General features: G+C 64.3%; 1 protein-coding gene across 1 annotated transcript in view; it reads left to right on the top strand.

Moving 5' to 3' along the window:
• PTSG_10401 (teneurin-2) overlaps positions 1 to 26,550 on the top strand; it is a gene marked incomplete at its 3' end in the record, with an annotated part of 40,053 nt that extends 13,503 nt beyond the window's left edge. The window contains exons 5-10 of the mRNA XM_004988395.1: positions 87 to 8,569; positions 8,734 to 9,786; positions 9,978 to 10,838; positions 11,006 to 11,871; positions 11,983 to 26,343; positions 26,445 to 26,550. Of these exons, the coding sequence (XP_004988452.1) occupies positions 87 to 8,569; positions 8,734 to 9,786; positions 9,978 to 10,838; positions 11,006 to 11,871; positions 11,983 to 26,343; positions 26,445 to 26,550 (25,730 nt within the window). The remainder of the gene's footprint in view (positions 1 to 86; positions 8,570 to 8,733; positions 9,787 to 9,977; positions 10,839 to 11,005; positions 11,872 to 11,982; positions 26,344 to 26,444) is intronic.
• Between the last annotated feature and the right edge of the window lie 78 nt (positions 26,551 to 26,628).

Genomic DNA, 26,628 nt, shown 5'->3' with positions numbered 1-26,628 from the left:
GTGCATCGCCGAGGGCCACACGCGCGACGCCGCTGTGGTGGATCGCTGTGGCGTGTGCGACGGTGACGGTTCCACGTGCGCGGCAGATGCGACCTGCACCGTGCGCGACGGCATGCTCATTGAAACCTTTGATGAGCACGTGTGGCAGTTCCCCGGCATGTGCACCTACGTCGTCGCCAAGGACTGCGAGTCCGACGCGTTTGAGGTGCAGGCGACGCTTGCGGCCTGTGGTGACGGCTCTCAGCGGTGTGTCGTTGGCGTTGCGCTCCGCTCCTTCTCAGAAGATCCTGTGTCGTTGTACTCAAGCCTGGCCAGTGCGGATGAGGACTGGCAGGCGTACCTGGGCCCCGACGTGATCCCCCACTTCCCCTTCACCACCAGCAACGAAGTCACGATGTATCGCCGCCTTTGGGGCTTTGAGATTGTCTCTGCCCGGCTTGGGGTACGTGTGCTGTGGCGTGTGCCGGATGGCGTGGTGTCTGTGCAGGCGAATGGTGCGCAGTGGCGTGGGGGCGCATTGTGCGGCCTCTGCGGCAACTTCAACGGCGTTGCGGGCGACGACACGCAGCTCAGCGTGACTGACACCAGCGATGCCTACTTTTTCGGGGCGCGTCAGCTGGTTGGGTACTCGAGCCACCTGCTCAAGTTTGCCAACCGCACGTGCTCAGACCCCGAGTTCCCACCTGATGCCTGCACCTCTTCCGGTGCCGCAGACACGGGCGATGACAGCACCGCGTGCCAGCTCATTTCCTCGCGCTTTGGGCTGTTCTCCCCCTGCCATGTTGCCGTTGATCCGCAACCGTTTTACGACGCGTGCGTGGCGGCGCCGTGCGATTCCCAGGTCCCATGCACAGCACTGCGCGCGTATGAACAGGCCTGTGTTGACGCCGGCGTCCACCTGGACGGCAGCGTGCAGGACGCTTGTGGCGACTGCCTCGATGCAACCGCGTTGCTGTCGCAGGCGACGTCCAGTGATGCGTGGCAGGTGCAGACGTGCCGTGCATGGAGTACGTGTCGGTACAGGTACCGTGGGCTCTTCAAGACGCTGGCCAGCTCGTCGGCTCAGTATGCGTACCCCGTGTGCTTCTACCGCTTGTTGGGTGCCTGCGCCGAGCGCGTTGCGGAGGATGCCGGCACAGACTTTAGCGTGGAGGCCAAGTTCTCCGAAGACAGCGCGGTGGTTGCCATTGCCGTTCGGTTCCAGAACGACACAGTGGTGGTTGAGCCTGCAAGCATGTTCTCCGCCCAGCAGCAACAACAGGCGGGCGCGGCTGTAACTGTGCAAGTGAACGGCATGCCGGTCGTTGTGGGCTCGGGCGCGTACCTCGGCGCCACTCGCGGTATCCGCACGCTCATTTCAACGCTTGCAGGGGAGTTGTCGCTCGCTGTTCCTGCCCTGCCTCTGCGTGTGACCATTTCCCGGTCGGACGTGGAGGTTAGCGGTCCGAGCGAGGGCGTGGGAAGCGCTTCTGGCAGCTGCGGTGCGTGCACCCTGACGCCGGCGCAGTTCACCAGCGCCAACCTGGCCTCGCACATGGTGCCTGCCACCAACAACGCCATTGGCGCGGATGCGGCGTGCGAAACGGCGCCAGAGCCGCCGGTCACGCCCCGCGCTACCTGCGAGGGCGCTGCTGCCACGACTGTGGAAGCCGCGCAAACTTTCTGTCACGCGCTTTCAGACAATGCCACGCTCGCCGCGCTCGCATCTCAGTGCCCCACGACGACGCTTCAAGCGGCCGAGTTTCACGTGTCATGCATGGAGGCCTTCTGCAGCGCGAGCGACGCTGACGCCGGTGCTGAGGCTGCGTGTGATGTCATCTCCACCTTTGACCGCCAGTGCGGCGTGCAGCTGCCGACCGAGACCCGGGATGTGTGTGGTGTGTGCTTTGGCGATGGGTCAGGCTGCGATGTGCAGGATCCAACCGCCTTCCCTGGCGCAACGTGCTCCCTGTCTCCCACGATTGATGCCCTCACCACCTTTGATGGCGCGACTCACGACTTCCTTGGCTCGTGCACGTATGAGGCCGTGCGTGTCTCTCGCGTCGAGACACAAGTGACGACGGTCGAACAAACAGTTGGAAACACGACCACATCGAAGAACGTCACGTCCGTGAGCTCATCCAGCATTGTTGTGCAGTTCCAGGAGGGCGGGCGCGGTCTCGCTGTGTCTGATGATTCGGGTGCTGTCGTTGAGCTGCGCGTGGGTGACGATGGCGCCGTTGGTGTCTGGGTGAACGGAACGGCGCTGGACACCGGCGCTTCCACCTGGCCCATGCGTGTCGGTGCCAGCGCTGGCTTTGGGCAGCTGGTGCTCACCTCGCCGACGGCGGTCACGCTGCTTCATGGCCTCGTCAAGGGACGCATCTCTGCACAAACTGGCTGGTCACTGTCCGTGCACAGGGACATTGTTCGCATGGACACCAACGTGCTGTTGCATGCTGGAGACTCACTTCTCAACAGCCCTGGTCCAAGGACCTCGGTGAGCCTCAACGTGACTGGATTGTGCACTGCGAGCGAGCTCGCGGGCGATGGTGATCTCCCACAAAGCGTCGTGGCCAGCCAGCAGCGTTTGGGTGACAGCGTGCTGTTCCAGCAGACGACGTGCACCGGGCCGGAAGACCCGGCACCAGGGTGTGCCAGCCCTGAGGCTGCGATGCGCGCACAGCTGGAGTGTCAGGTGCTCGCGTCTGGTCAGTACGCCCCCTGCGAGCAGGCGCTTGACCTCAACAGGGCGTACGCGTCGTGCGTTGCCCGCGTGTGCCTGGCCTCCACCCCTGCCCTGGCACGTGAGACGGCGTGCGGCTTCCTCGGCAACGTGGAGGCGCTCTGCTTCTCCGCAGGTGTGCGCGGTGCTGCCTCGGTGTTTGATCGCTGCGGCGTGTGCCGCGGTGACGGCACGAGCTGCAGCCTGCCCAACGAGTGCTCGGCGACGCAGGCGTCCCTGCTGACCTTCCGCCCTGATGCCACCTCCGATCGCACCGCGCTCGCGCTTGGCGAGCAGAACGATGTGTGTGACCTGACCCTGCTGCGTGCTGCAGGTGTTTCCGTGTCCGTGTCGCCAGTCGTTGGCGTGGTGCACATGGTCGTGAACCACACGGCGTCCCACACGAGTGCTGCCTTCACACTTGATCCACGGCAGCCCAACGTTGCCGTGGTGAACGGCCGCACGACCACGGGCTTCCCTGTCAGGTTGCAGCACGCTCTGCTGGAGCGCACTTCGACGGAGCTGCTGCTTACCGTATACAGCGGCAGTGCACCCGGGACTGAGAGGTACTCAAACAACACCGACTTTATCAGGCAGCCCGTGGGCGTGCTTGCTCGCGTTGTGGTGGCCGTTGCTGCGTCCTCTACCTCCATGGTGCGCGTGATGGCAACCAGCGCCGTTGTCGCAGGCAACGCCGCCGCGTGTGGAAGCACAACGCTACTGGACGCTGCCGGGGCCTCGCAGCTCCTGGCCTCATCTGTCACCGGTGGTTGCTCTGTTCCCGAGGACCCTGTGGTGCTCCCTCCCCCGGCCAACACGTCATGCACCTCTGCTGCGATGCTGTGTGCTGACCTTGACCCCGTGTCAGAGGTCAGCCCGTACAAGGACAGCTGCTTCTCGCTGGAGGAGCCAGCAGCCTATCATAACCTGTGCGTTGCCCGCGCCTGTTTCGCCGAAAGCCAAGCAGAGGCAAGGCGGGAGGCGTGTCAGCTGCTCACCCTGTACGAGCGGGCATGTGCTGCCCGATCTGGTGGGCTGCTGTACAACGTGTCCTCTGTGCGGGATCGATGCGGCGTGTGCTATGGCACCGGCGAGGACTGTGGGCCCCAGGATCAGCTCCAGTGCAGCCTGCTCGACACCCACACGCTTGTTCCCTTTGCGGCCGATTCGCTGCTGAGCACGGCAACGGGCTGTGAGTTGCTGCTCGTGGGCGACCGCGAGGACCCACGCAGCTTCATGGTCACGGTCAAACGCCAGGCGTCTGGCGCGTATGTGCTGGCGATTGCTCGCCACAACGGCTGGCATCTTGAGATTCACAGCGACGGCACGGTCGTGAGCCACGAGGCGTCTGGTGATGCCGATGGCCAGCCACTCTCAAGAGCGTTTGCGCCCACGGACCCCGTGCACATTGTCAACCCCTCAGATGACACACGCCTGTTCCGCTCGTCCGCGTCGCTGGTTACGCTTGTGGTGCCGGCGTTTGGCATCTCCATCTCTGCTGGTGCAACCAGTGTGCGCATACACACCAGCACCGCCAGCACCGCCAACATCGTCGGCATGTGCTGGCCCGCGTCCCTCGGTGTGTCCTCACTGCTTGATGTTGCGGATGTGAGCGGCGATAGCGGTGACGCTTCGTCTTCCTCAACACGGCAGGTGACGGTGCGCCCAGATTCTGCGCTTCAGCCTCCAGATGAAGCCTGCGTTGCCCCACCTGCAACCACCACCCACCCGTGCGACACCGCAACAAGCACCACCCGTGCGGCTGCTGAGGCGTACTGCGACCGCATGACCGCCCCTGGCGGTTCGCTCGGCCCGTGCCTTGCCGTGCTCGACCCAGCCGCGTACTATCGCTCGTGCCTGAGCGCCTTCTGCGCCGCGGCACCTCCCAGTATCCCGGCGGATGCCGTTGATACCTGGCGGCAGGGCCTTGCCTGCGCCGCTGTGTCGGAGTACGAGCGCGCGTGTGCACAGCTTGTGCCGGATCTCGGCTCTGTCAGAGACGCCTGTGGTGTGTGCTTTGGCGACGGCTCCGCCTGTGCACAGGAGTGGCGCTCGTGCTCGCTGCATGGCGCTTCCTTCGTTCAGCCCTTCGCTGCGGACCCGTTCCTGTTTGCGGGCGAGCAGGCATATGCCCTCCTGCGTGACTGCCAGTTTGGAGCCTTTGCCGTGTACCTGCAGCGCTGTGGCCAGGACGCGCCCACCGTGCGGGTTGAGATGACACCAGATCCGCAACGGCCAACAACGTGGCTTGAAATCCTGCCCAGCACTATGACCGTACCGGCTGAGCTGGACCGTGTCCGTGCAGACTGGGTTCTAGCCACGCTCCTCAACTCGACGCGTCAGGCTGTCGCGCCGCTGCTCCAAGAGACGCGCGTCCTCGTCAACGGTGCCCGCGTCAGCGCCAGCGCCATCCTGTCCCGCGGCGATGAGGTCCTCTTTGTCAGTGGGCTTGCCCGCGATAAGGCTGGCTTCGTGGTCAGCTTTCCCTACCGCTCCGCGGCTGGCGGCGGCCTGTTGATCGACGTCACATCGGAGGGCCTGTCCGTTTCCGTGCCGTTCCTGAGCGTCTCGTCCGATGGCCGCGGTGCTGTCGCCGTTCACGCCCACGCGTCCCTGCTGTCACGCTCCTGTGGCCTCTGCGGCTCTGCAGAGGGGCTCCGCCTGCCGGGCGCCACCGCCAATGTTAGTGTTGCTTCGGACAACGTCACGGCTGCCTGGAGCTACGGCACAGCTTGGGCCGCCCCACAGCAGTGCGCATCTGCAAACGAAACCGTCGCTGTCGAGCCGCGCCCGAGCAACCCGTGCGACTCCTCGCCGGAACTGCTGCTGGTGGCCCAACACTACTGCCACGTGCTGCGCGACACCGCTGGCCCGTACGCCTCATGCGTGGGCGAAGTCGGCATGCAGAGCCAAACATTGTTTGCATCGTGCGTGTACGACTACTGCATCGCCATTGGCAACGCCACGGCGCTGGCAGCAAATCCCGGCGATGAGATCACAAACAGCGTCGATGCGGCAATCGCAGCTGCTGCGTGCGCCAGCATCACGGCGCTGGAGGACCTGTGCATTGAGTCTGGCTTCACTGCCATCGAGACGGTGCTGGACGAGTGCGGCGTGTGCTTCGGTGACGGGTCCACGTGCGCCTCCTCCAACCTCCAGTGCGCCGTGCTCGGCTCCCACGTGGCCACCGTCTCCAACGACCTGCAGACGTTCCACGGCCAGTGCTCGTACGTGCTGGCCGAGGACTGCGCCCACGGCTCGTTTGCCATCCACGGCTACAAGCCCGAGGGCTCGGACGCGTTTACGCGCCTGCTTGTGCGCATTGGCGAGCAGGCGCTGGAGCTGGACGGCCCGCGCGTGTTCCTCGACGGCATTGAGGTCACCGAGGTGCCGAGCGTGCTGGATGGCGGCATTGTCGTGCGCAGCGACGGCTTTGACCTCATTGTCACCGCCCAGCGCGAGGGCTTGGTTGTTTCGTGGAACCCGTTCTCGGGCCAGACCGCCATCAGCGCGCACGTGCGTCTCTCCAGCGTCCTGTGCGGCCTGTGCAACACCGCCCTGGACGACGTCAGCACGTACGGCAGCAACGTGCCCGGGTGCACCGTCAACGGCACGTGCACCTTCGAGCAGGCCGGCCTTACCTGGCACTCGCCCGAGACCGACGCGCTCTTCCTTGGCCCTTCCGGCGCCATGTGCTCGCCGCGTGTGTTGGAGCGCGACAGTCCCTGTCTCAACAACGCCACGCTACAGGCGCTGGCCGAGGACTACTGCGCCGCACTAGCCAGCGACGTCGGCCCGTATGCCGCCTGCCACGTCTGGGCCAGCCCGTCCGCGTACGTTGATGCGTGCATCAGCGACTACTGCACCGGCGGCGCCGAGAAGGCGTGTGGCGTGTACGCTGCCTACGAGGATCGCTGCCTCAAGAGCAGCCCAGACCCCGTGGAGGCAAGCAGCGTCATTGACCGCTGTGGCTTGTGCTTTGGCAACGGCGAGTCGTGCCTGGAGACGTACAGCGTGTCCACCGTGTTTGGTGACCCCCACTACGTGACCCTGGACAAAACTGTGTTTAGCTTCTCCGGCACGTGTGACTACGTGTTTGCCAAGGACTGCCTGTACAACGAGTTTGAGATCCACGTGCGTAACCGCAACGTGACCAACGCCGGCATTTCCACTTTTGGCGTTGGCATCACGTCACACGGATCGCCGGTCGTGGAGTTGCAGTTCACTGGTGATGTGCTTGTGGACGGCCAGCTGCAGACCAAGCTTCCGCTGCTGCTCAGGGGCGGCACCACCGTGACCCGCACCCTGCAGGGCACCCTGGTTGTGACCATGAGCAACGGTATTGAGATTGAGTACACTGAGGACGCTATCCTCTCCGTGTGGGTCCCGGACCGCTTCTCCAACCGCGTGTGTGGTCTTGTCGGCAAGTACGACAACGTCACCTCCAACGACCTCGTCACCAGCGCCGGTGTGCTCACCACAAACGCGTACAAGTTTGGGCTGAGCTGGGCCGTGGTCAACGTCACGTCCGCGCCGTCGACGCTGTTTGCTTCGAGGGAGGGCGTGTGCTACCATGAGCCCGTGCCGCCAACGCCCGTTGACCCATGCGCTGACGCAGATGCGCAGGTCATTGAGGAAGGCCGCCGCCGCTGCGCCGTCATTGTGGACACAGACGGCCCATTTGCTTCCTGCCACTCTTTGCTCAACCCTGAGCCGTTTTATGAGGCATGTCTTGCTGACATGTGCTACCCGCTGCACGCCACGTCGGCGATTCGCCAGTACGACGTGCTGTGCAAGGACCGCGGGCGCGCGCCGCAGCCGCCCATCATTGACCGCTGCGGGGTTGCGTTTGGCGACGGCTCCTCCTGCGCGCAAGAACTCGCAACCTGCTCCACACTCGGTGGCGCGCACTTTGTCACCTTTGACGGCAGTGCGTACGATTACGCCGGCACGTGCTCGTACATTTTGGCAAAGGACTGCGAGGAAAGCTCGTTTGAGGTGCAAATCATTCCCAACCCCGTCCTGGCAACGTATGCATTAGCCTTGCGCACACAGGGCCGGCACTTGGTTGAGTTGCGCAACGGTGCGGTGTACATTGACAACGCGCGCGTCTCCCGTTCCGAGTCCTCGCTCGTTCTCTACAAGGACGGCACGACTCTTACCTGGCTCGTGGACGACACCCTGGTCATTGAGATGCTGAATCAGGTGCAGGTTCGTGCGCGCGGCTCCATCATCCAGGTCATGGCACCGCCAACCCTGCATGGCCGCATGTGTGGCCTGTGCGGCGACTTTACTGGCTCTGCGATTGACGACTTCAAGACGGCCGATGGACAGGTGTACACCATCATCAACACGGCGCGAACATACCTTTTCGCCAACAGCTGGCAGGTGCAGGCCGGAACGGCGCTTCTCGGCTCGCACAACAGCGAATGCATCAGCCCCGTGCAGCCTCCACCAAACCCGTGCAACCTCGATTCGTCCGCCTTGGCAGAAGCAAAGCGCCTGTGTGTCCTCAGCCCAGGCGCAGTCGCTGATTCGGCCACATGCTCTGACTCACTCGTCTCATCTCTGTACGACGCCTGCTTGCGTGACGCGTGCCAAGCCCTCACGTCCGGCCGCGCGTATTCACAGTGCGAGGGCGCAGCGTCATTCTTGGAGTACTGTGACGCAAACAACGAGTATGTGCGTTTCCTGGCATGGGACCGCTGTGGCGTGTGTGGCGGCGACGGTACTTCCTGCGCAGAGCAGTTCCCGACTTGCACCGTGCTCTCCAGCGGGCAAGTCCTGTCTGTGCCAGGCGCGATTGTGAAACCGCTTGCCGAATGTGACTTTGTGCTGGCTAAGGACCCACATGGCGTCTTTGAGGTGCACGCCCGGTTTGTGTGTGTGCCACGTGACGGCGACCCTTGCGTCAGCACGCGCACGACGTTCGTGGCCGCCCGCCTCAACTACCGCACCACGATCGTGTTCAGTGAACAGGGCGTGTTTGTCGGCGGCCGTCCAGTGTCTGACGTGTTTGTGCTTTTCAGCGACGGCAGCACACTCAGGCGGCGAGCGACACGTACGCGCTGGAGATGCAGGCCAATGGCATGCGTGTCACTTGGCTGAGGGCGCTGAGGGCAACAGCAACGGTGAAGGTGGATGTTCCAGCTCAGACGACGACCGGACTTGAAGGATTGTGTGGTGCCGTGCTCACGGACGCTGCGAGCGTGGCAGCGCTCAAGAACGCAACAGCAGTTGCGCCCGAACTTCGCCTGATCCCTGGAGGATCCGAGACAGCGTGCTTTGACAGTGGCCCCGGCGGTGGCCCACAAACAACCACGACAACGACCCCGACGACAGTGCCGAGCGAGCCAATCACCCCGGTGATCGATCCTCGCCCGCCCGTGCAGCCGCCAGTCGACTCCTCACGTGGCGGCCTGTGCACAAGCGCGGGCGACCCGCACTTCACCACCTTCGATGGCGCGCGCTTCGACTTCTACGGCGTGGGCGAGTTCTACCTGCTGCGCTCGCCGCTGGTGGAGGTGCAGGTGCGGCACGAGCCGCTCGGCAGCGCTTCGGGCAACACGGCCTTTGAGGCGCTGTTCCGCGAGTCTGGCCTGCGCGTGGGCATGTACCCGCGCTCTGGACGCCTCATCGTGCGCACCTACAACAGCCTCGCTGCGGAACTCACGAGTGCATCATCCACGTACAGCACAGTTGTTGATGGTGTCGATGTACATTGTGAATATGGCCGCTCGTGCACGCTGTACTCCGAGGCGCTGGACTTTGAGCTCACGGCGCAGGGCTCGCGCTACCTCAACATCCACGTTGCGGTGTCGCCGCTCTTCAACAACGCAACCGGCGGCCTGTGCGCCCTGTACAACGGCATCGCTGCAGACGACAGCGCCACCGTCGACTACACCCGCGTCACACGTGCCGAGTCGCTTCTTTGGTACGATCCTCCCAACAACTGGGATAACTACAACGACCAGCCTGATGGGTACAAGCCCTCGGACGAGTGCCAGTCTGCGGAGCTTGAGGCGCAGGCAGTGACGGTGTGTGCCGCTGCCGGCGACATGGCGCAGGAGTGCATCAAGGACGTGTGTGCCACGGGTGACCTGGACGCGGCGTGGCTCATGATTGAGGCGTGGAGGTCGCGCCAGGAGGCCGAGGACCGCCTGCGGATCGCACGAGCGGGAACGCCACTACCTCCCCCAGCACGACGGCGGCTCCAACGACAGTGCCGAGCGAGCCAATCACCCCGATGATCGATCCTCGCCCGCCCGTGCAGCCGCCAGTCGACTCCTCACGTGGCGGCCTGTGCACAAGCGCGGGCGACCCGCACTTCACCACCTTCGATGGCGCGCGCTTCGACTTCTACGGCGTGGGCGAGTTCTACCTGCTGCGGTCGCCGCTGGTGGAGGTGCAGGTGCGACACGAGCCGCTCGGCAGCGCTTCGGGCAACACGGCCTTTGAGGCGCTGTTCCGCGAGTCTGGCCTGCGCGTGGGCATGTACCCGCGCTCTGGACGCCTCATCGTGCGCACCTACAACAGCCTCGCTGCGGAACTCACGAGTGCATCATCCACGTACAGCACAGTTGTTGATGGTGTCGATGTACATTGTGAATATGGCCGCTCGTGCACGCTGTACTCCGAGGCGCTGGACTTTGAGCTCACGGCGCAGACCTTCAGTTCAAGGTATTTGAACATCCACGTTGCGGTGTCGCCGCTGTTTTACAACGTGACTGGTGGCCTGTGCGCACTGTACAACGGCATCTCCGCAGATGATCACGCCACCATCGACTACACCCGCGTCACACGTGCCCAGTCACTGTTCTGGTACGACCCTCCCAACAACTGGGATGATTACAACAAGCTCCCAGATGGCTACACGCCTTCGGATGAATGCGTATCCGCTGACTTTGAGGCACAGGCGGTGATGGTGTGTGCCGCTGCCGGCGACATGGCGCAGGAGTGCGTCAAGGACGTGTGCGCAACGGGTGATCTTGATGCCGCCTGGGCTGTCATCGAAGCGTGGCTGTCGCGTCAAAAGGCTGGTGATCGGCTCCGGGATCGCACGAGTGACAATGCAACGAGCACAACCGCCATTCCGCCCATCACACCCGTGGTTGAACCGCCGCTACCGCCGCCGGTTCCGCCGCGGTGTTTTGCACTTGCAGATGCACAAGGACCGCTCGCCACATGCTTGGAGACGGTCGACCCAACAGACTTCATTTCAAGCTGTCGAGATGCCGTGTGTCTGGTTCTACATCAACAGTTGCAACACCCATACCGCCTTCAACATGTGAGGTTGTGCAGGCTTACCGTGACCAGTGTGTGCGGAGCGGTGTGACGTCCATCCCGGCCATCGTCGATGAGTGTGGGGTGTGCTTTGGTGACGGCAGCACGTGCTCGGGCTCTTTTATGACGTGCTTCATGCGCGACGTTGGCCTTGTTCGCACGTTCTCTGGCTACGAAAATGCGTTTTCCGGCATCTGCGACTACGTGGTTGCCAAGGACTGTTCGGCCATGTCTGAGTTTGAGGTGCAAGCGCGCAAGACGGCGTGTGGCCTGAGCTCGTGCAACTCGGTCGTCGCGGTGCGCTTCGGCTTCAACCTCGTCGTGGAGATTGCGGGCTCCTTTGTCACCATCAACGGCCAGGAGACCTCCGCGCTGCCACTCACCACCGTGGAGGGTGTCGTTGTGCAGAAGGGCGCTGGTGTTTTCACTGTGCGCCTGCCCAACAGCGTCACAGTCACGTGGGCACCAGCGTCTGGCCAGCTTCAGGTGCGTGCGCCAGCTGTCACCTTTGCCAACCGCGTGTGTGGCCTGTGTGGACAGCCGCTGAGCGCCGACGCCACAAACAACGACGATCCCGCGAGTGGCCTGATCACGTCCAATGGCGTTGTGGCCGCCAGCCTGTGGCAGCACGCCAAGAGCTGGCTCGTGGACACGGAGGCTGCGAGCCTGTTTGTCGACCCAGACCCGTTCTGCACCATTGATGACGTTCCCCCGGCCGATCCATGCTCCTTCAACGCCACCCTCGCCGACTGGGCCGACCGCGTGTGCTCCAAGACGTTGCGTGGTCGCGAGTATTCCGCGTGCCATGCAGTCGTCGACGTTGCGCCGTACATTGAGCTCTGCCGCACGGCAAAGTGTGCACGTCCCGACGACTCGAATTCCTGGTGCGATGCCGCTGTTTCGCAGTACGAGGCCGCCTGTCGTGCTGCGGGTGTGTTGACCATTGCCGCAGCCGCGCCACGCTGCCACGCACCGCGTGACCCCATGACGTGCAGGCTGCTCAACTCGCGCTACCTCCTCACCGTGGACGGGCTCAATGCCGATTTTCCCGGTGCGTGCAGCTTCGTGCTTGCGCGCAGCGTGGAACAGCGCTGGTCCATCTTCACAACGCGCAATGCGGGCCAGGTCGTTGCGGCCGTCTCCATCCGCAACCGCCACCGCCTCTCCCTGGTGCGCGGGGACGACACAGGCGGCGACGCATCAGCAGCAGCGAGTGTGCTGTTCGATGGCTCCCCCCTCGTGCAGACGCTGTTCTCGCCCGAGAGCAGACTGGCCGTGTACCAAGATGAGACCGCCAAGACAGTCAGGGTTGTGCTGGACGCCGTTGGCTCGTCGCTGCTGTGGAACTACGAGGTGAACTCGCTCGTGGTTTCTGTGGCGCGCGACATTGTGACGAGCGGGTCTGGCCTGGACGGCCTGTGCAGCGTCGCTGTGGACGGCGCCCCCGTGAGAGAGCTGCTCACCGCGCAGCAGCCCGCGCCGTACGGCATGCTCTGGAACGAGAGCTGGGCATGGACCCAGGACATGTCTGGCGTGTTTGCCTTTGAGCCCTCTGTCGAGCACAACTGCTCTTCACTCGTTGGCCCCGTCATTCCTCCCCCGCAACCGCCTGTTGACCCTTGCCTGGGCAACAGCGGTCTGCGCGCAAACGCGGAGCAGTATTGCAGTGTGCTCGTGGGTGGCAGCTTTGACCAATGCGGCATCGAAACGGCCGTGTATTACGAGATGTGCATCGCAGACAAGTGTGCTGAGCTTCTCCTCTCTCTGCGTGCTGGCTCCAGCACCACCACCAACAGCAGCAGCAGCAGCAGCAGCAGCAGCGACACAATTGGTAGCGGTGGAGACACCACCACTCTGGGCGCAGTTGACGGGATTTCCGCCTGCGGTGTGCTGAAGGATGTGGTGGGCGAGTGCGCTGCGCGTGGCGTGACGGTCGCTGGCGGCATTGTGGACCGGTGTGGCGTGTGCTTCGGCAACGGCACGTCCTGTCCTTACTCCGGCGCCCGCGCCACCTGCTCCATCTCCGGTAACGCGTACTACGTGACGTTTGACGGCTACGAGTACGACTTTATGGGCCTGTGCGACTACACGGTGGCCCGCTCCGCCTTCTCCAGCCCGGACGTCATCAACGAGGTGCCGGTCGGGCCCTGGGAGCTGCAGGTGCGGCACACGCGCTGCTCCTTCAACAACTTTGCCAGGTGCACGGCAGGCATTGCCCTGCGGGCCCTTGGCGCCCCCAAGATTGAGGTGAGTGCTGGCGCCGTGGTGAGTGCAGACGGCACGGAGATCACGGCCTTGCCGCTGGTGCGGGGCGCGCTTCACCTGGAGGCTCACGCCGGCAGGGTGCGCATGGCCCTGTTCTCCGAGTCGGTGGTGATTGAGTGGGACTACGGCAACCTGCTGCAGGTCTCCGTGCCGCCCGTGTATGGTCGCAACATGACCGGGCTGTGCGGCAACTTCAACAAGCAGGCCTTGGACGATGCGCTGCTGAGCGGCAGTTCCACGGAACTTGCCTCGAGCAACTACCAGCTTGGCATCAGCTATGCCGTGGACCAGGACCCCAGCGACCGCATCTTCCACGACCGCAACTCCCGCTGCCCCGACGACCCGTCCGACCCCACGGACAACTGCGACATTGCGCAGGTGCAATCGCAGGCGGAGGACTACTGTGGCCTCGTCACGGACGTCAACGGGCCGTTCGCCTCCTGCCACGCCGAAATTGATCCCATGACGGCGTACCACGCCTGCGTGCGCTCGTTCTGCACGTGCTTTGCCGAGCTGCGCTGTGGCTGCGCTGCTATTGCCGCCTACCAGCAGCAGTGTGCGGCGCAGGGCCTGATGAACGAGCTGCCCGTGCCGTCGTGCGAGTCGTGTGATGCTGTGACCGGCGAATGCACGTTGGAGGTGGAGCGGTCCAGCTGCTCTGCCCTGGGCAACAAGTACATTCTGACGTACGACAGCCGCTTGTATGCGTTTGAGTCTGGCGACTGCAGCTATGTGCTGGCGCGCGATTGCGTCAACGGCGACTTTGAGGTGGCACGCGAGGGCGACCGTGTCCGTGTGACGACAGCAAAGGGCGTTGACGTGGAGTTGGTTGCCCCCCGGACTGCGGTGGTGAACCGCATCCCCGTTGCACGGTTCCCCATTGTGCTGGCCGACGAGTCAGTGCTCAGCGCGGATGAAAGCACGGGCGCGCTCACCCTCGAGCTCGGTGGCTCCCACGTGCAGGTTGTCTTCACTGACTTTGACAGCTACAGCGTCAACGTGCCGCCAGGTCAATACGCCGATGCCGTGTGCGGCCTGTGTGGCGCCAACATTGACGGGCAGTCGTCCAACGACTGGGCCTATGCCGACGGCACGCCCGCGTCTGCAGACTCGCTCACCCCCTTTGTGCAGGCCTGGCAGCTTGGCGAGTGCGATGTCATCCCCACCGCCCCGCAGCCACCCACCACGTGTGTGGACCAGGACCTGGTGGACAGCGTGTGCGGACGCCTGCGCCAGTTTTCCGGGCCGTACGGCGGCTGCCTGACGCACCTGGACGCAGAGCCGCTCTACAACATGTGCGTGGAGGAGGCGTGCACGGATCCATCGTCGCCACTCATCTGCAGGGCGCTTGCCGTGTTTGAGGACCAGTGCGACCGGGCCGGTCACCCGATTGTGTCTGCGCGTGATGATTGCGGCGTGTGCTTTGGCGACGGTCGGTCCTGCCCGCTGTCGTCGACGGAGCCGGACGAGTGCCTTGCTCTGGAGGGCGGCCTCTTCTTCCGCTTTGATGGCCACCTTGGGCACCACAGGTACACGTGCGCGCACGAGGTGGTGGTGGTGTCGGATGCCGACAGTGGCCACAACGTGACTGTGGTTGTGGAGGCGGACACATTTGTGGTCCAGTCGTCCAACAACCAGCCCGTCAGGTTTGTGCGTGGCGCACCTGTGGACACGAGCGGCTTCACCCAGCCGTCCTTGGACCGGAGCCTGTTCCTGCCCGGCGTGGTGAGCACGCCCCTCGTCAACCGCGGGGGCCGCTGGACATTCACACACTACAGCGGGGCGCTGGAGATTGTGTGGACGGACCCGATTCTCTCCGTCCGCGTGGATGCATCGCGCCTCGCCGTCGCTGGCGGGCTGTGTGGCGAGCAGCCCATGGGCCAGCCCTCCACGCTGGCGGAGGACCCGCAGCAGCAGTGGTCGGACGGGCAGGTGTGGAAGGTCGATGATGTGTGTGTGGAACGGGGATCGCCGCCGAGTACGGCCGTGTGTGAAGGAGACGCCCCGCGGCTTGCTTCCGTGCAGGCCACGTGCGGCACGCTTCTGCAGTCAACGCACCCACTTGCTGGGTGTGTGGGCTCGGGCTATCGTCGGACCATGATCACCCAGTACTGCCTGCGACACATGTGCGAGTGCTCGCAGTCTGCGGAGGACGTTTGCTTCTCGCAGGTGGTCAGGCTCGTGTACAATACGTGCCCCTCGCCGCACACGACGTGGCCCATCCCCGTGGATGAGTGCGGCGTGCTGTTTGGTGACGGGACGAGCTGCCGGCCGACCTGGCCGCGGTGCACGTCCCTGTTTGGGCGGTACCACGCTTCCACCGCGGGTCGCTTCCTGGCCGTGGACAGCGGCAGCTGCGCCATCACCATCGCACGCGACTGCGTCGGCAGCGACTTTGAGATCCAGTCGCTGGCTGTGAGCTCTGGCACGCGCGTTGCCCTGCGCTTTGGCGGCGCGTATGCCTCCGTCATCAGCCTGCACGCAAACATGACCGTGGACGTTGACGGCGCGTTCCTGACGGGCGGCTGGACGGTCGTCGACCAGCAGGAGACGCTCGTCCGCAACCTCAACGGCCGCATCGAGGTGGTGGGCGTGAACCAGCAAGTGGTGTTCACGTGGTACGGCACTCACCACGAGCTCTTTATTGCGCCCTCGTACCGAGATCGCCTGTGCGGTGCGTGTGGTCTGGCCGCGTCTGCTGACACCACCGCGGTTGCGGGTGCACTGCAGAGCGAGTTCCAGGCCGCGCTGTTCACGGCGTCTGCCAGCGCCGTGTGCGTGCTTCCGCCGCTGCCCACGAGCCCCTGTGCAGGCAACGCGTACGCGTACCAGCTGGCCGCGTCCTACTGTGCGGTTGTGCGCACCACGCTCTTTGCGTCCTGCAGCGGCACGTTTGGCGTCAACGTCGACTTCTACTACCAGTCGTGCCTGCGCCGCGTGTGCGCTGCGTCAACTCCCACTGCTGCCGCACGGTCTGTGATTCGTGTGCTTGAACGGCACTGCCGCGCACCCTGGCGCTACTGCAGCCCCGTGACGGGCTGCGTTGCGCCGTCGGTGCGCCGCTTTAGCGTGTTTGGCGGATCTGGCCGCGTGGTGTACCGCACATTTGATGGCGCCACCATCTGGCGCACGAACGTCTACGACTACTTGCTGGTGGAGAGCCTGTACAACGGCTACCCCTTGCGCGTGTACGGCAGCGTGGGTACCTGCACCTGGGCGACAACAAGCAGCCGCTACTCGCCCGCGTGCCTCCGCGGCATTGCCATTGTCATCTCCAACACGGTCACCATCCACGTTGACCTCGTGCACACACGCGTCAGCATCAACGGCCGCGTCCTGGTAGGCTACAGGCTCTCTGGCCTACGCTTCACCGTCTACTTGCGGAACATTCACGGCTCTTTTCGCCTGTTTGTCAGCCTGTACGAGGGCCTGTTTGAGATGGACATTGACCTGATTGCGGCGACGGCGTGGGTGCGCGCCCCAGAGAGCTTCTTTGTGAGCACGCGCGGCATCGCCGGCAACAACAACGGCCACATTGGCGACGATTCCACGTCCTACACCAGCGTGCTTGGCTGGCAGGTGCACGACACGGGCCTGCTGGCGCCGTTTGGCGACCCGCAGTTCACCAACCAGACCTTCAACGCCACCGTGCTGCCGCCGTCCGAGTGCGCTGGCAACGCCGGCGCGCTTTCCGCCGCCGAAGCACTGTGCCACGTGCTCGTCGACCCGCTCGGTTCGCTCGCCGGATGCCACGCCACCGTCGCTCCACAGACATACTACCAGGCATGCCTGGAAGCGGCATGTGCGTGGTCCGCCTGGCCGCACAACGCCACCAGCGCCGTGGCCGCCACCTTTGGCAACGCCACGGACGCCCTCCCCCTCCTGGATGCCTGCGACATCATTGCGTCCTACGAGGGTGCATGTGCGCTTGCCGGAGCCACGGGCATCTCGTCCGCGCGCGACGTGTGCGGCGTATGTGGCGGTGACGACTCAACCTGCGCAGATGGCTTGGCCTCCTGCACCGTGTTCGCGTCCTCGTCCTACGTGACCTTTGATGGCGAGAGCCTCGACTTTGCCGGGGAGTGCGAGTACAACCTGGTGAGTGACTGCTCGCAACACGAGTTTGACATCACCGTGGTGACGCGCGGCAGCGACCCAGCCACCCCCGTGCTCGCTGTTCGCTTTGGCGCATCGCCTCTCGTGCACATCACGGGCGGCGGTGTTGTGTCGCTTGCTGGCGACGACATTGACGACAAGGCAGACGACACCGTGCTGACAGCGCCCTACCTGAACAGGCACGGCGTGTCCGTGCACCACACAGGCGACGGTGACAGCGGCGTGCTGCGCGTTGTGCACCAGGCAACGGGCGTGCATGTGGAGTGGTCGCACTTCAACACGTTCCGCGTGTTTGTGCCGCGCTCGCTGCAGTCGCGCGTGTGCGGCCTGTGCGGGAACATGAACGGCCTTGCAGACGAGTTTGCGCCGAGCAACCGCAACTCCATGTGGAGCTTTGGTGTAAACCAAGCCACGCCGCCGCTGCTTCGCCGCCTCACCAGCGCCAGCACCACGTGCACGGATGGGCCCGAGCCGCCGCGCGACCCTTGCGTCGCCTTCCCCGCTAACCGTGCCCGCGCAGAGGAGCAGTGCAGTGCGCTGCTCAACAGCCCCGCACCTGTGTATGGCTCCTGTGCCGCCGTGCTTGACCCGGAGCCGTTCTACCGCGCGTGCCTGAGCATGGCCTGTGCAACAGACGCCAAGGACATTGGCAAAGCATGCGTCGACCCGTTCCGGGCCTTTGAGAGCCTGTGCGATTCCATCCAGGTGCCATACACCTCCGTCATTGACCGCTGCGGCGTGTGTGGCGGCGACGGCTCCACGTGCAGGGACGATGACCTGCCGGATGGCACGAGCAGCTGCCTCTTGTACGGCGCGCACATGACCACGTTTGACGGCCTGCCCTTCAGCTTCTGCGGGCGCGGCAGGTTTGTCGTGGCCTCTGGCGGCCCCAACTGCGATGGCAGCGAGTTCCAGGTGCACGCGACCCTGGCAGCCGCATCGACGTCAGCGTACCCCGCTGCCGATGAGGTGCGCGTCATCCTGCCCGCCATCTCCGACGGCAGCACGCAGGAGCCCGCTGTCACGGTGGACGTGCGGCTGGGCGGCCTTGTGGTCATGAACGGCGAGGTGGTTGAGGACGACGCGCTGCCCATTGTCACCAGCCGCGTGCGCGTGTCTCGCGTGTACTCGAAGGTGACGGTGCAGCTGCTTGTGCTTGACGTCTCCATCACCTTCAACGGCGACCTGCTGGAGGTCAACGCGCCAACCGCGTACCGCAACAACCTGTGCGGCCTGTGCGGCCATTTCAGCGGCACGCAGGTGCTGTTCACCTCCGACAACACAGCGGTGCAGGACACGGGCAACCTGACGCAGACCACGGCGCTTGCCTCGTCGTGGCGTGTTCCCGAGACGCCCGCGACGCCGTCACGCCAGTGCCTGCCAGCACAGCCACCTGCGAGCGAGCATGGCGAGAATTGCGATGTGCTCGCTGCCCCGCGCGGGCGCTACTCCGCGTGCCACGGCGTGGTTGACCCAGAGCCGTACGTGCGCGCGTGTGCCGTCAGCTACGCTGCGTGCAGCAGCGCGTGCAGCTGTGCGGTGGTGCAGGCGTACGAGCAGGCGTGTCGCCTGCGTGGCGTGACATTTGTGTCCTACGTGGACCAGTGCGGTGTGTGCGGTGGCGACGGCAGCCAGTGCACCAACGACTGGATGCCCGAGTCGCCAACGGAGCTGGATGAGGAGGACATCCTCGACATCTTGGAGAAGGACTGGCTGGACGAGCCCATTGACAACCCGACCAACGGGTACGCCGTGTGCTTTGCAGACTCTGGCATCTACTCGCCGCCCATGGTGAACGCCTTCAAGAGCAAGTTTGTCATGATTGAGTTCTTGGTGAAGCCGCAGCGGTACGGCGGCACGGTCATGTCGTACACGCACATCACGGAGCCCATCAGCGGCATCAACCAGCGCGTGCTGCGCGACGTGTGTCTGCCTCACCCGATTGAGCAGCTGCTGGAGCCCGAGCCCGAGGAGCCGCAGTTCGGCCGCACCTTCTCCGTCGTGCTCTCCAACCCGCTGCAGGTGGTGTATGGCGACCGCGTCGTGACGACAGACTTTGTTGTGCAGCTCAACGCGTGGAACCACATCACGCTCGTGTGGAGCCGCACCACGGGGGTGGTCAACCTGTTTATGTTCACGCAGCAAGGTACGCTGCTGTCCAAGTCGGTCTTCTTTGCAGACTCAAGCCAGATGTTCCGCCCGGGTGGCGTGCTCTCGTTTGGCCAGTGGCGGCCCTCCGCATACGCGACCAGCAGCCACGCCAGCGGGCAGTTCGTGGGCTGCGTGGACGAGATTCGCATCTTCGAGAAGAACTCCCTGTTCGACTCAACGGCCATCCGCCAGAACTTCCACCGCAACGTGCAGCCCTCGGATGTGGACCTGGTGTCGCTGTGGAAGTTTGACGACGGCGCTGGTGCTGTGGCGAAGGACCTTGGCCCCGCTGCCACGCCGCTCGTGTTCCCGCAGCCGCCGCTGCCGAGCCCCGTCTGGTTCCTCACGTACACGGACATTGACGCCCCGCCAAGCGACGAGGGCGGCGCTGTGCAGTTTTCCTCGCCAGAGCTGGACGACCTGGCCAACTTCCGCTGCGGCCTGTTCATCCGCGCCAACACGCCATGCAGACTGCTGGGCCAGGCCACGTCTGACTTCTACCTCAAGGCGTGCCTCGCTGACATTGCGCGCTCCAACGAGCTGGCGGCAGGCATGTCGTCGTTGGTGGCGTACGCGGACTACTGCCAGTCTGTGCTGAGCCTCAAGACGTGGCCGCTGCAGAGCTTCTGCAACGACTACGCAGACATGGACTTCCCGCTGTACATTGGCACCAAGTGCGACAAGCTGTGCTACAACGGCCACGCCTCTGCAGAGGATCTCAACGTGTGCGTGTGCGACCCCGGATACTATGGCACGGAGTGCAAGGACGCGTGCCCTGGCGGTGCAGCCACGCCGTGCAACGGTAACGGCCTGTGTCGCGTGGATGGCACCTGCGCCTGCGATCCCCAGTGGACCGGCGCAGACTGCTCAGTCTGTGCGCAGGGCTGGCTGGGTGCCAAGTGCGAATTTGCACGTCTCGACAGCAGCAGCGACAACAGCGGTGCCGGCGCCTCCGTGGCTGCTGGTATTTTTACTGGCGGCCTTGTGCATGCGTTTGAGGGCATTTCCTTTGCCTACCCGTCACCTGGCCGCGTGGTGCTGAGCCAGCAGCGTGCGGGTGTTGTCAACACGGGCGGCCAGGAGCTGGCCAAAGTCACCGCGCAGCTGGCGCCGTGCCAGCAGGGCCGCGCAGTGTGTGTATCGGAGGTGACAGTCCGATTTGGTTCGGACAAGGTGCAGCTTGTGAGCCCCTATGTTGCTGCGGGCGCGTTTGAGGTGCGTGTGAACAACGTGCTCACGCGCTCCGAGGGTGTTGCCATTCCAATTGGTGGTGGCGGCAGCAGTGGCGTCAACAACGTGACCCAAACGTCGTTGGACAGCGTAGTGCTGCGGTTTGATGTGGGCAGCGTGCTGGTGATTGAGCAGCGCCAGGGCTTCCTGGAAGTGTTCCTGCGCGCTCCTCGCGCCACCACCTGCGCGTGGACGGAGGGCCTGCTTGGTTCCTGCCATGCGGGCTCGTCGCTGGCGTTTGCAAACCTGACGCTGGCAGACCTGCCGGATGAGATGGAGGCGTTCTCCAGCAGCAGCCCGGCCACGGCCACCGACGCCGGCTTTGCCCTCCGCCTCAACGACAGCGGCCTCGTTTCGTCGCCGCTCGTGTTTGACGACAGCGACACCGTGACCTTTGAGGTGAGCGTGAAGCCGAAGCAGGTTGGCGGCGTTGCCTTTGCATACCGCAAGCTGCACACGCTCGCTGTGTCGTTTGGCGACTCCGGTCCCTTCACACGGCTCAGCATCTCGGGTGGCCTGTGGCTCATGCACGCGCACACGCGGCCCACCGTTGGCGCCCGACTCACCGTGAGCACGCTGGCAGGCGCCGCCTTCACCGTGCTGGAGCACCGCATGCACCAGGGCGAGCGGGTGGCACTGCTGTCGCCCATTGGCTCTGCTAACAGCACCGCGTTTGCCCTGAGCAGGGATGGCTCGTGGCAGATTGACACGCTGATTGTCTCGTATGGCTCGGAGGCGTACCCGACCGAGGTGGCGTTCCAGATCAACAAGTGGCACCAGCTCAGCGTCGTGTGGACACGGTCCCAGGGCACCGCTGAGGTGTGGCTGTTGACGGACGACACATCGGGCGTGTTCACTGCGTTTGTGGGCACGAGCGCCTGCGAGTCTGGCGGCCAGGTGCTGCTTGGCGTGTGGATGGCTGGCGACTCCGTGCTGGGACAGGGTGCGGTTGCTCCGTTTGTTGGCGACGTGGATGAGCTTCGCCTGTGGACGCGGCCCAGCAACCCGGCCATCGTTGCCTCCACGTACCTGAAGAACGTACCGCCGTACGCACCAGACCTGGCCGGCATGTGGAAGTTTGACGAGGGCAGCGGCGACGTTGTCGGTGACCAGGTTGGGCCAACCCTGCTCTTCTTTACACGACAGGCGCCAACGTGGATCGCCTCCACGCTTCCACTCCCCATCACCTTTGTGTACTCGCAGGACGACGTTGAAGCGCGTGACATTGGGCTGGTGGTGTCTCTGGACGAGTTTGCTTCCGGCTACGATGAGGAGTTGCTGCAGCGCCGCCGGCGCAGTGCAAGCAGCAGTGGCGGCAGTGGCGGCAGCGGTGGTCTGAACAGCACGTCAACGGCACCGCTTGTGGACGCGTGGCCCGTGTCGCTGCCAACCTACGGCGCCACGCCCGCGCAGCAGCAGGTGTTCCTTGCGGACTGCAACCGCTGGATTGGCTCGCTGCAGGCCATGTGTGCGCCGCTGTTCCCCAACCCGGCCGAGTACTACTTGTTGCAGTGCTTGCAGCAGGGTGCAGCCAACAACGCCAGCGCGTCTGGGCTCGTCAGCGTCTTTGCATTTGCAACGCTGTGCGAGGATGACCTGAACCTGGCAGAGTGGCCTGCAAGGCCGCTGTGCAATGAGGGCTTGAAGACCGATTGGATCGGGCCAACCTGCGACAGGCTGTGCCTGTTTGGCCGTGAGGCCACAGACCAATCCGGCAACCACTACTGCGAGTGCGACGCCGTGCACTTTGGCATTACGTGCGATTCCCTGTGCGAGGGTGTGGTGGATGGCGTGGCCTGCTCTGGCCACGGCAGCTGCAACTCCGTCACGGGGCAGTGCATGTGCGAGACGCGCTGGAACGGCGACAGCCTGTGCTCGTCGTGCAGCCCCGGGTGGACCGGTGTTGACTGCAGCGTGGCCACCGCGCCCGACCTGTTTATCAACTCCACCACGGAGGGCAACGTCGTGTGCACGGCGTTTGGCGACCCGTACTTCACCAGCTTTGCTGGTACGGCGTATCAGTTCAGCGGCCTCGGCACGTACACGCTCGTGCGCACGGACACCATGCACGTGCAGAGCATCCACCGCCCCTGCACGGCGTTTGAGACGTGCGTGTCGTCGTCCATGATTGGCGTGTCATACGACAGCCAGAGCATGGCCGTGTACCTCGCAGACACGGGTGCCAACCGGCTGGAGGCGCTCTTCTCCGACGCGCTCACGGGCGCCATGCAGACGGTCGAGCACCCGACAGACTTTGCCACGCCCGGCGGGCTGAGGGCAGAGTGGTACCTGCAGTCGCGCCACAAGCTCGTGGTGTCGTTGCCCAACGGCGTGCGGGTGACGGTGACGGCGTATGTCGGGCAGCTGAGCGCGGCCCTGGACATTCCCGCGTCGCTGCAGGAGAACATGCACGGCCTGTGCGGCTCCAACTCCACAGCGCTGCAGACGGAGTTTACGTGGAGGGAGTGCCCAACGGGTCGGCGCGGCGAGGCGTGCGATGTCCTCGACTGCCCCGGTGAGCCAGACTGCTCCAACCGTGGCGTGTGCGCCCTGGACTATGCCAACGCACCAAACCCGTACTGCCTGTGCGACCCCAACTTCCAAGGCGCAGACTGCAGCCAGCCCATCTGTCCCGGCAGCCCGCAGTGCGGCGGCCCGCTTCGCGGCACGTGCGCGGTTGTGAACGAACAGCCCGTGTGCATGTGCTCCAACACGACGCTGGGCGCTGCCTGCGGTGAGTGCGTGAGCGGCTACGGTGGCGACCACTGTCATGTTGAGCTGTCGTGTGCTGGCGGCGCCGGCTGCGGCAGCCACGGTGAGTGCGTTGCGCAGGGCGATGTTGCCGTGTGCGCGTGTGACGCTGGCTTCACCGGCCCCACGTGCGACCTGTGCGTGTTTGGCAAGACCGGCGCGACTTGCACGGATGACATTGTCTGCCCCGACGATTGCTCTGGCCATGGCCTCTCCTGCGTGGAGACAGCCAACACCAACAGCAGCACCGCCACGACGGGCGTCAACGGCACCATGAGTACTGCGGCCAACACGAGCATTCCCGTCGGCGAGTGCCTGTGCCAGCGCGGCTGGGCCGGTCCGACCTGCGCCGTTGAGGCGTGCACGCGCGAGGTCACATGCGGCGGGCACGGCGACTGCCGTCTGGTCAACAACACCGCGTTTGTGTGCGACTGCGATGCCCGCTTCACGGGCGACAACTGCTCGAGCTGCGCATTCCCATACACGGGCTCCAACTGCAGTGAAGCCATCACAACGACGGTGCCAGCGCCGACCACGCCACTGTCGAACGCAACTACCCCCGCCAACGCAACGGCAATGCCAAGCACAAGCGCAGCAACGCCAGCGACCAATGGCACGGTGCTTGCATCGACCACGGCTGCGGTGAACACAACAAGTTCAGCTGGCAACACGACCACAGCCACGTCCACGACCACGCCTCTGCTCACGTCAACGAGTAGCTCAACAACCACAACGACAACGACGACGACAACGCTGCCATTTGACAGCGAGGTGCTGTCGCAGGCATGGTTGAATGAGATGCTGCCTCGCCGCTTTGGTGTGCCTGGCCACGACGTGATTCCAGGCCGATTTGATCCTGGCCAGACCCGCATTGGCTCTGGCGGCTTCATGTTTGCCTTCAACCAGACCTCTGTGAGCTTTGTGCCCCAGCGCGACTGCGGCGACGTTCCATACGAGCCGTCCGGCGGCGATGATGGCACGGGTGGTGGCACGGGTGGTGGTGGCACTGGTGGTGATGGGACTGGTTCGGGTGATGGCGGTGCTAGTGGAGGCATGTGCAATGGTGGCGAGTGCGGCTTGGCTGTAGAGGGCTGGGTGAAACCTGGCTTTGACAACGTTCATGACGACTTGGACCAGTATGCAGCAGACAACACTGGCAGCGGAAGCGGAAGCGGAAGCGGCAGTGGGTCTGGCTCTGGCTCTGGCTCTGGCTCTGGCTCTGGCTCTGGCTCTGGCTCCGGCTCCGGCTCTGGCTCGGGTGACTACACGTATGGCTATGGTGGTGGTTACGTTGTGCCGCTGAACCCACACCGCTTGCGGCGCTGCACACGCAACTTTGTCGTGTTTTCGTTCTACACGGACTACGCCAACGGCATCACGTTCAACTGCGTCGTGCTGGACGGCCGCTTGACCATCACCTGGGGCACGTTTGTGTTCAAGACACGCATCATCATGTACCGCAACCTGTGGGCGCACATCACGGTGACGTGGCGCCCAACGGACGGCCGCCTCTTTGTGCTGGTGCACCGACCCGGGCTGGTGGTGGCAACCGACGTGGTTGTCGGCCTCCTGCGCACGTGCCACTTTGGCGTGGACGGCGAGTTCACCTTGGGGCGTGCCCTCGAGCCCATCCCCGTGCTGCAACCGTCGTCAACGGAGGCACGCCGTCGCCGCGAGACTGAGACCACGGACTTTGAGGGCCACATGGACGAGGTGCGCTTCTGGAACCGGCCCATCTCCGGAGACCAGGTTGGGCAGAACTTCTTCTACCCGCAACAGGGCTACTCGGATGGTCTGCTCATGCACACCAACTTTGACAACGCGCAGCTGACCGGCACCAGCACGCTGCTGGCTGACCAGTACGGCGTTGATGGTACGCGGTGCAGGCTGCGTGGACAGGCGAGCATGCCCAGCGACGGTGGTTCCCCGGATCCTTCCGGCTCGAACCTCTTCCCCGTGTCCACGGCGCCGCTACTCTTCCGCGCGTCGATGGGCTGTGTGTTTGAATCCGCAACGCTGCAGCGACAGGCAGAAGCCCTGTGCGATGACATGTTCCTGCACGGGGAGCTGGCCACGGAGTGCTCTGCGCTTGGCGCGCTGCTGGAGTTCTACCACGGCGCGTGCGTGTGTGAGATTGCGCGGTACCGCGACCTCGCCCATCACCGCTCATCCGTCTGCCTGTTTGCACACTACTGCACGTCGACCGGCACAAGCAGCACGCCCGACCTGCTGTCGGACTATTGTGACGGCCAGGTCAACGTTGTGACGACCACGGGGCAGCCTGTGCCGACCACGGGCAACGACGACGATGACTTTGGACAGAGCACGCTGACGGACAGCAACTGGCCCTTCTACCTGACCATCATTGTGAGCGGCGTGTGCATCGTGTTTATGTTTGTGTGGTACATCATCATCACCCTGTACACGCGCAACAAGGAGCAGCAGGAGGTGCTGGATCAGAGCTCTGCGCTCGACGTCGAGCTCGGGTACCTGGGCACGCAGGAGGGCGACTTCAGCTTTGTCAACCCCATGTTTGAAATCCAGCCGGAGGCCGGCCCATCCGACGTGACGATGATGCCCAACCCGCTGTACTCTGCACCGGAGAGCAGTGATGCAGGCCAGCAGCCGCTGAGCTCGACATCTGCCTCTGCCGGTGCCGGCAAGGTGCCTGGCGAGTCAGGTCTCGGCAGCGCTGGCGCGTATGATGTGGGTGATGGCGACGCCGTGCCTGTGGATGTGAAGGAGAGCGAGCTGTGCGACCCCAGCGTCAACTACCAGGAGAACGAGCTGGGATTGCTTGCGTTTGACATGTTTGAGCAGAACCCTCCTGAGGGCGCAGCCGAGTCTGCAGAGACGCCGTTTGCGCTGTCTCCGACGCCAGGGGCATCGACGTCACCCACCATGAGCGCGGCGGCCGCGACTGCTGCGGCCACTGCGGCGACAGATTTGGTGAACCCGCTCATGGCTCCCAGCGGCGGCGACGCGGCAAGCGGCGCGGCGTGGTTTGGCGTGCTGGGCATGGTCAAGAACGACCCGTGGATGCACATTGAGGTGGAGGTGGACCAGCTGGACTGCAGTTTCACCGTCAACGGCACCCACCTGTGCACGACGCGCCTCTCTGGCAAGGT

Source organism: Salpingoeca rosetta, assembly GCF_000188695.1.
Source record: "Salpingoeca rosetta unplaced genomic scaffold supercont1.36, whole genome shotgun sequence".
NCBI lineage: Eukaryota > Choanoflagellata > Craspedida > Salpingoecidae > Salpingoeca > Salpingoeca rosetta.
This window is presented reverse-complemented; position numbering and strand designations above follow the sequence as displayed.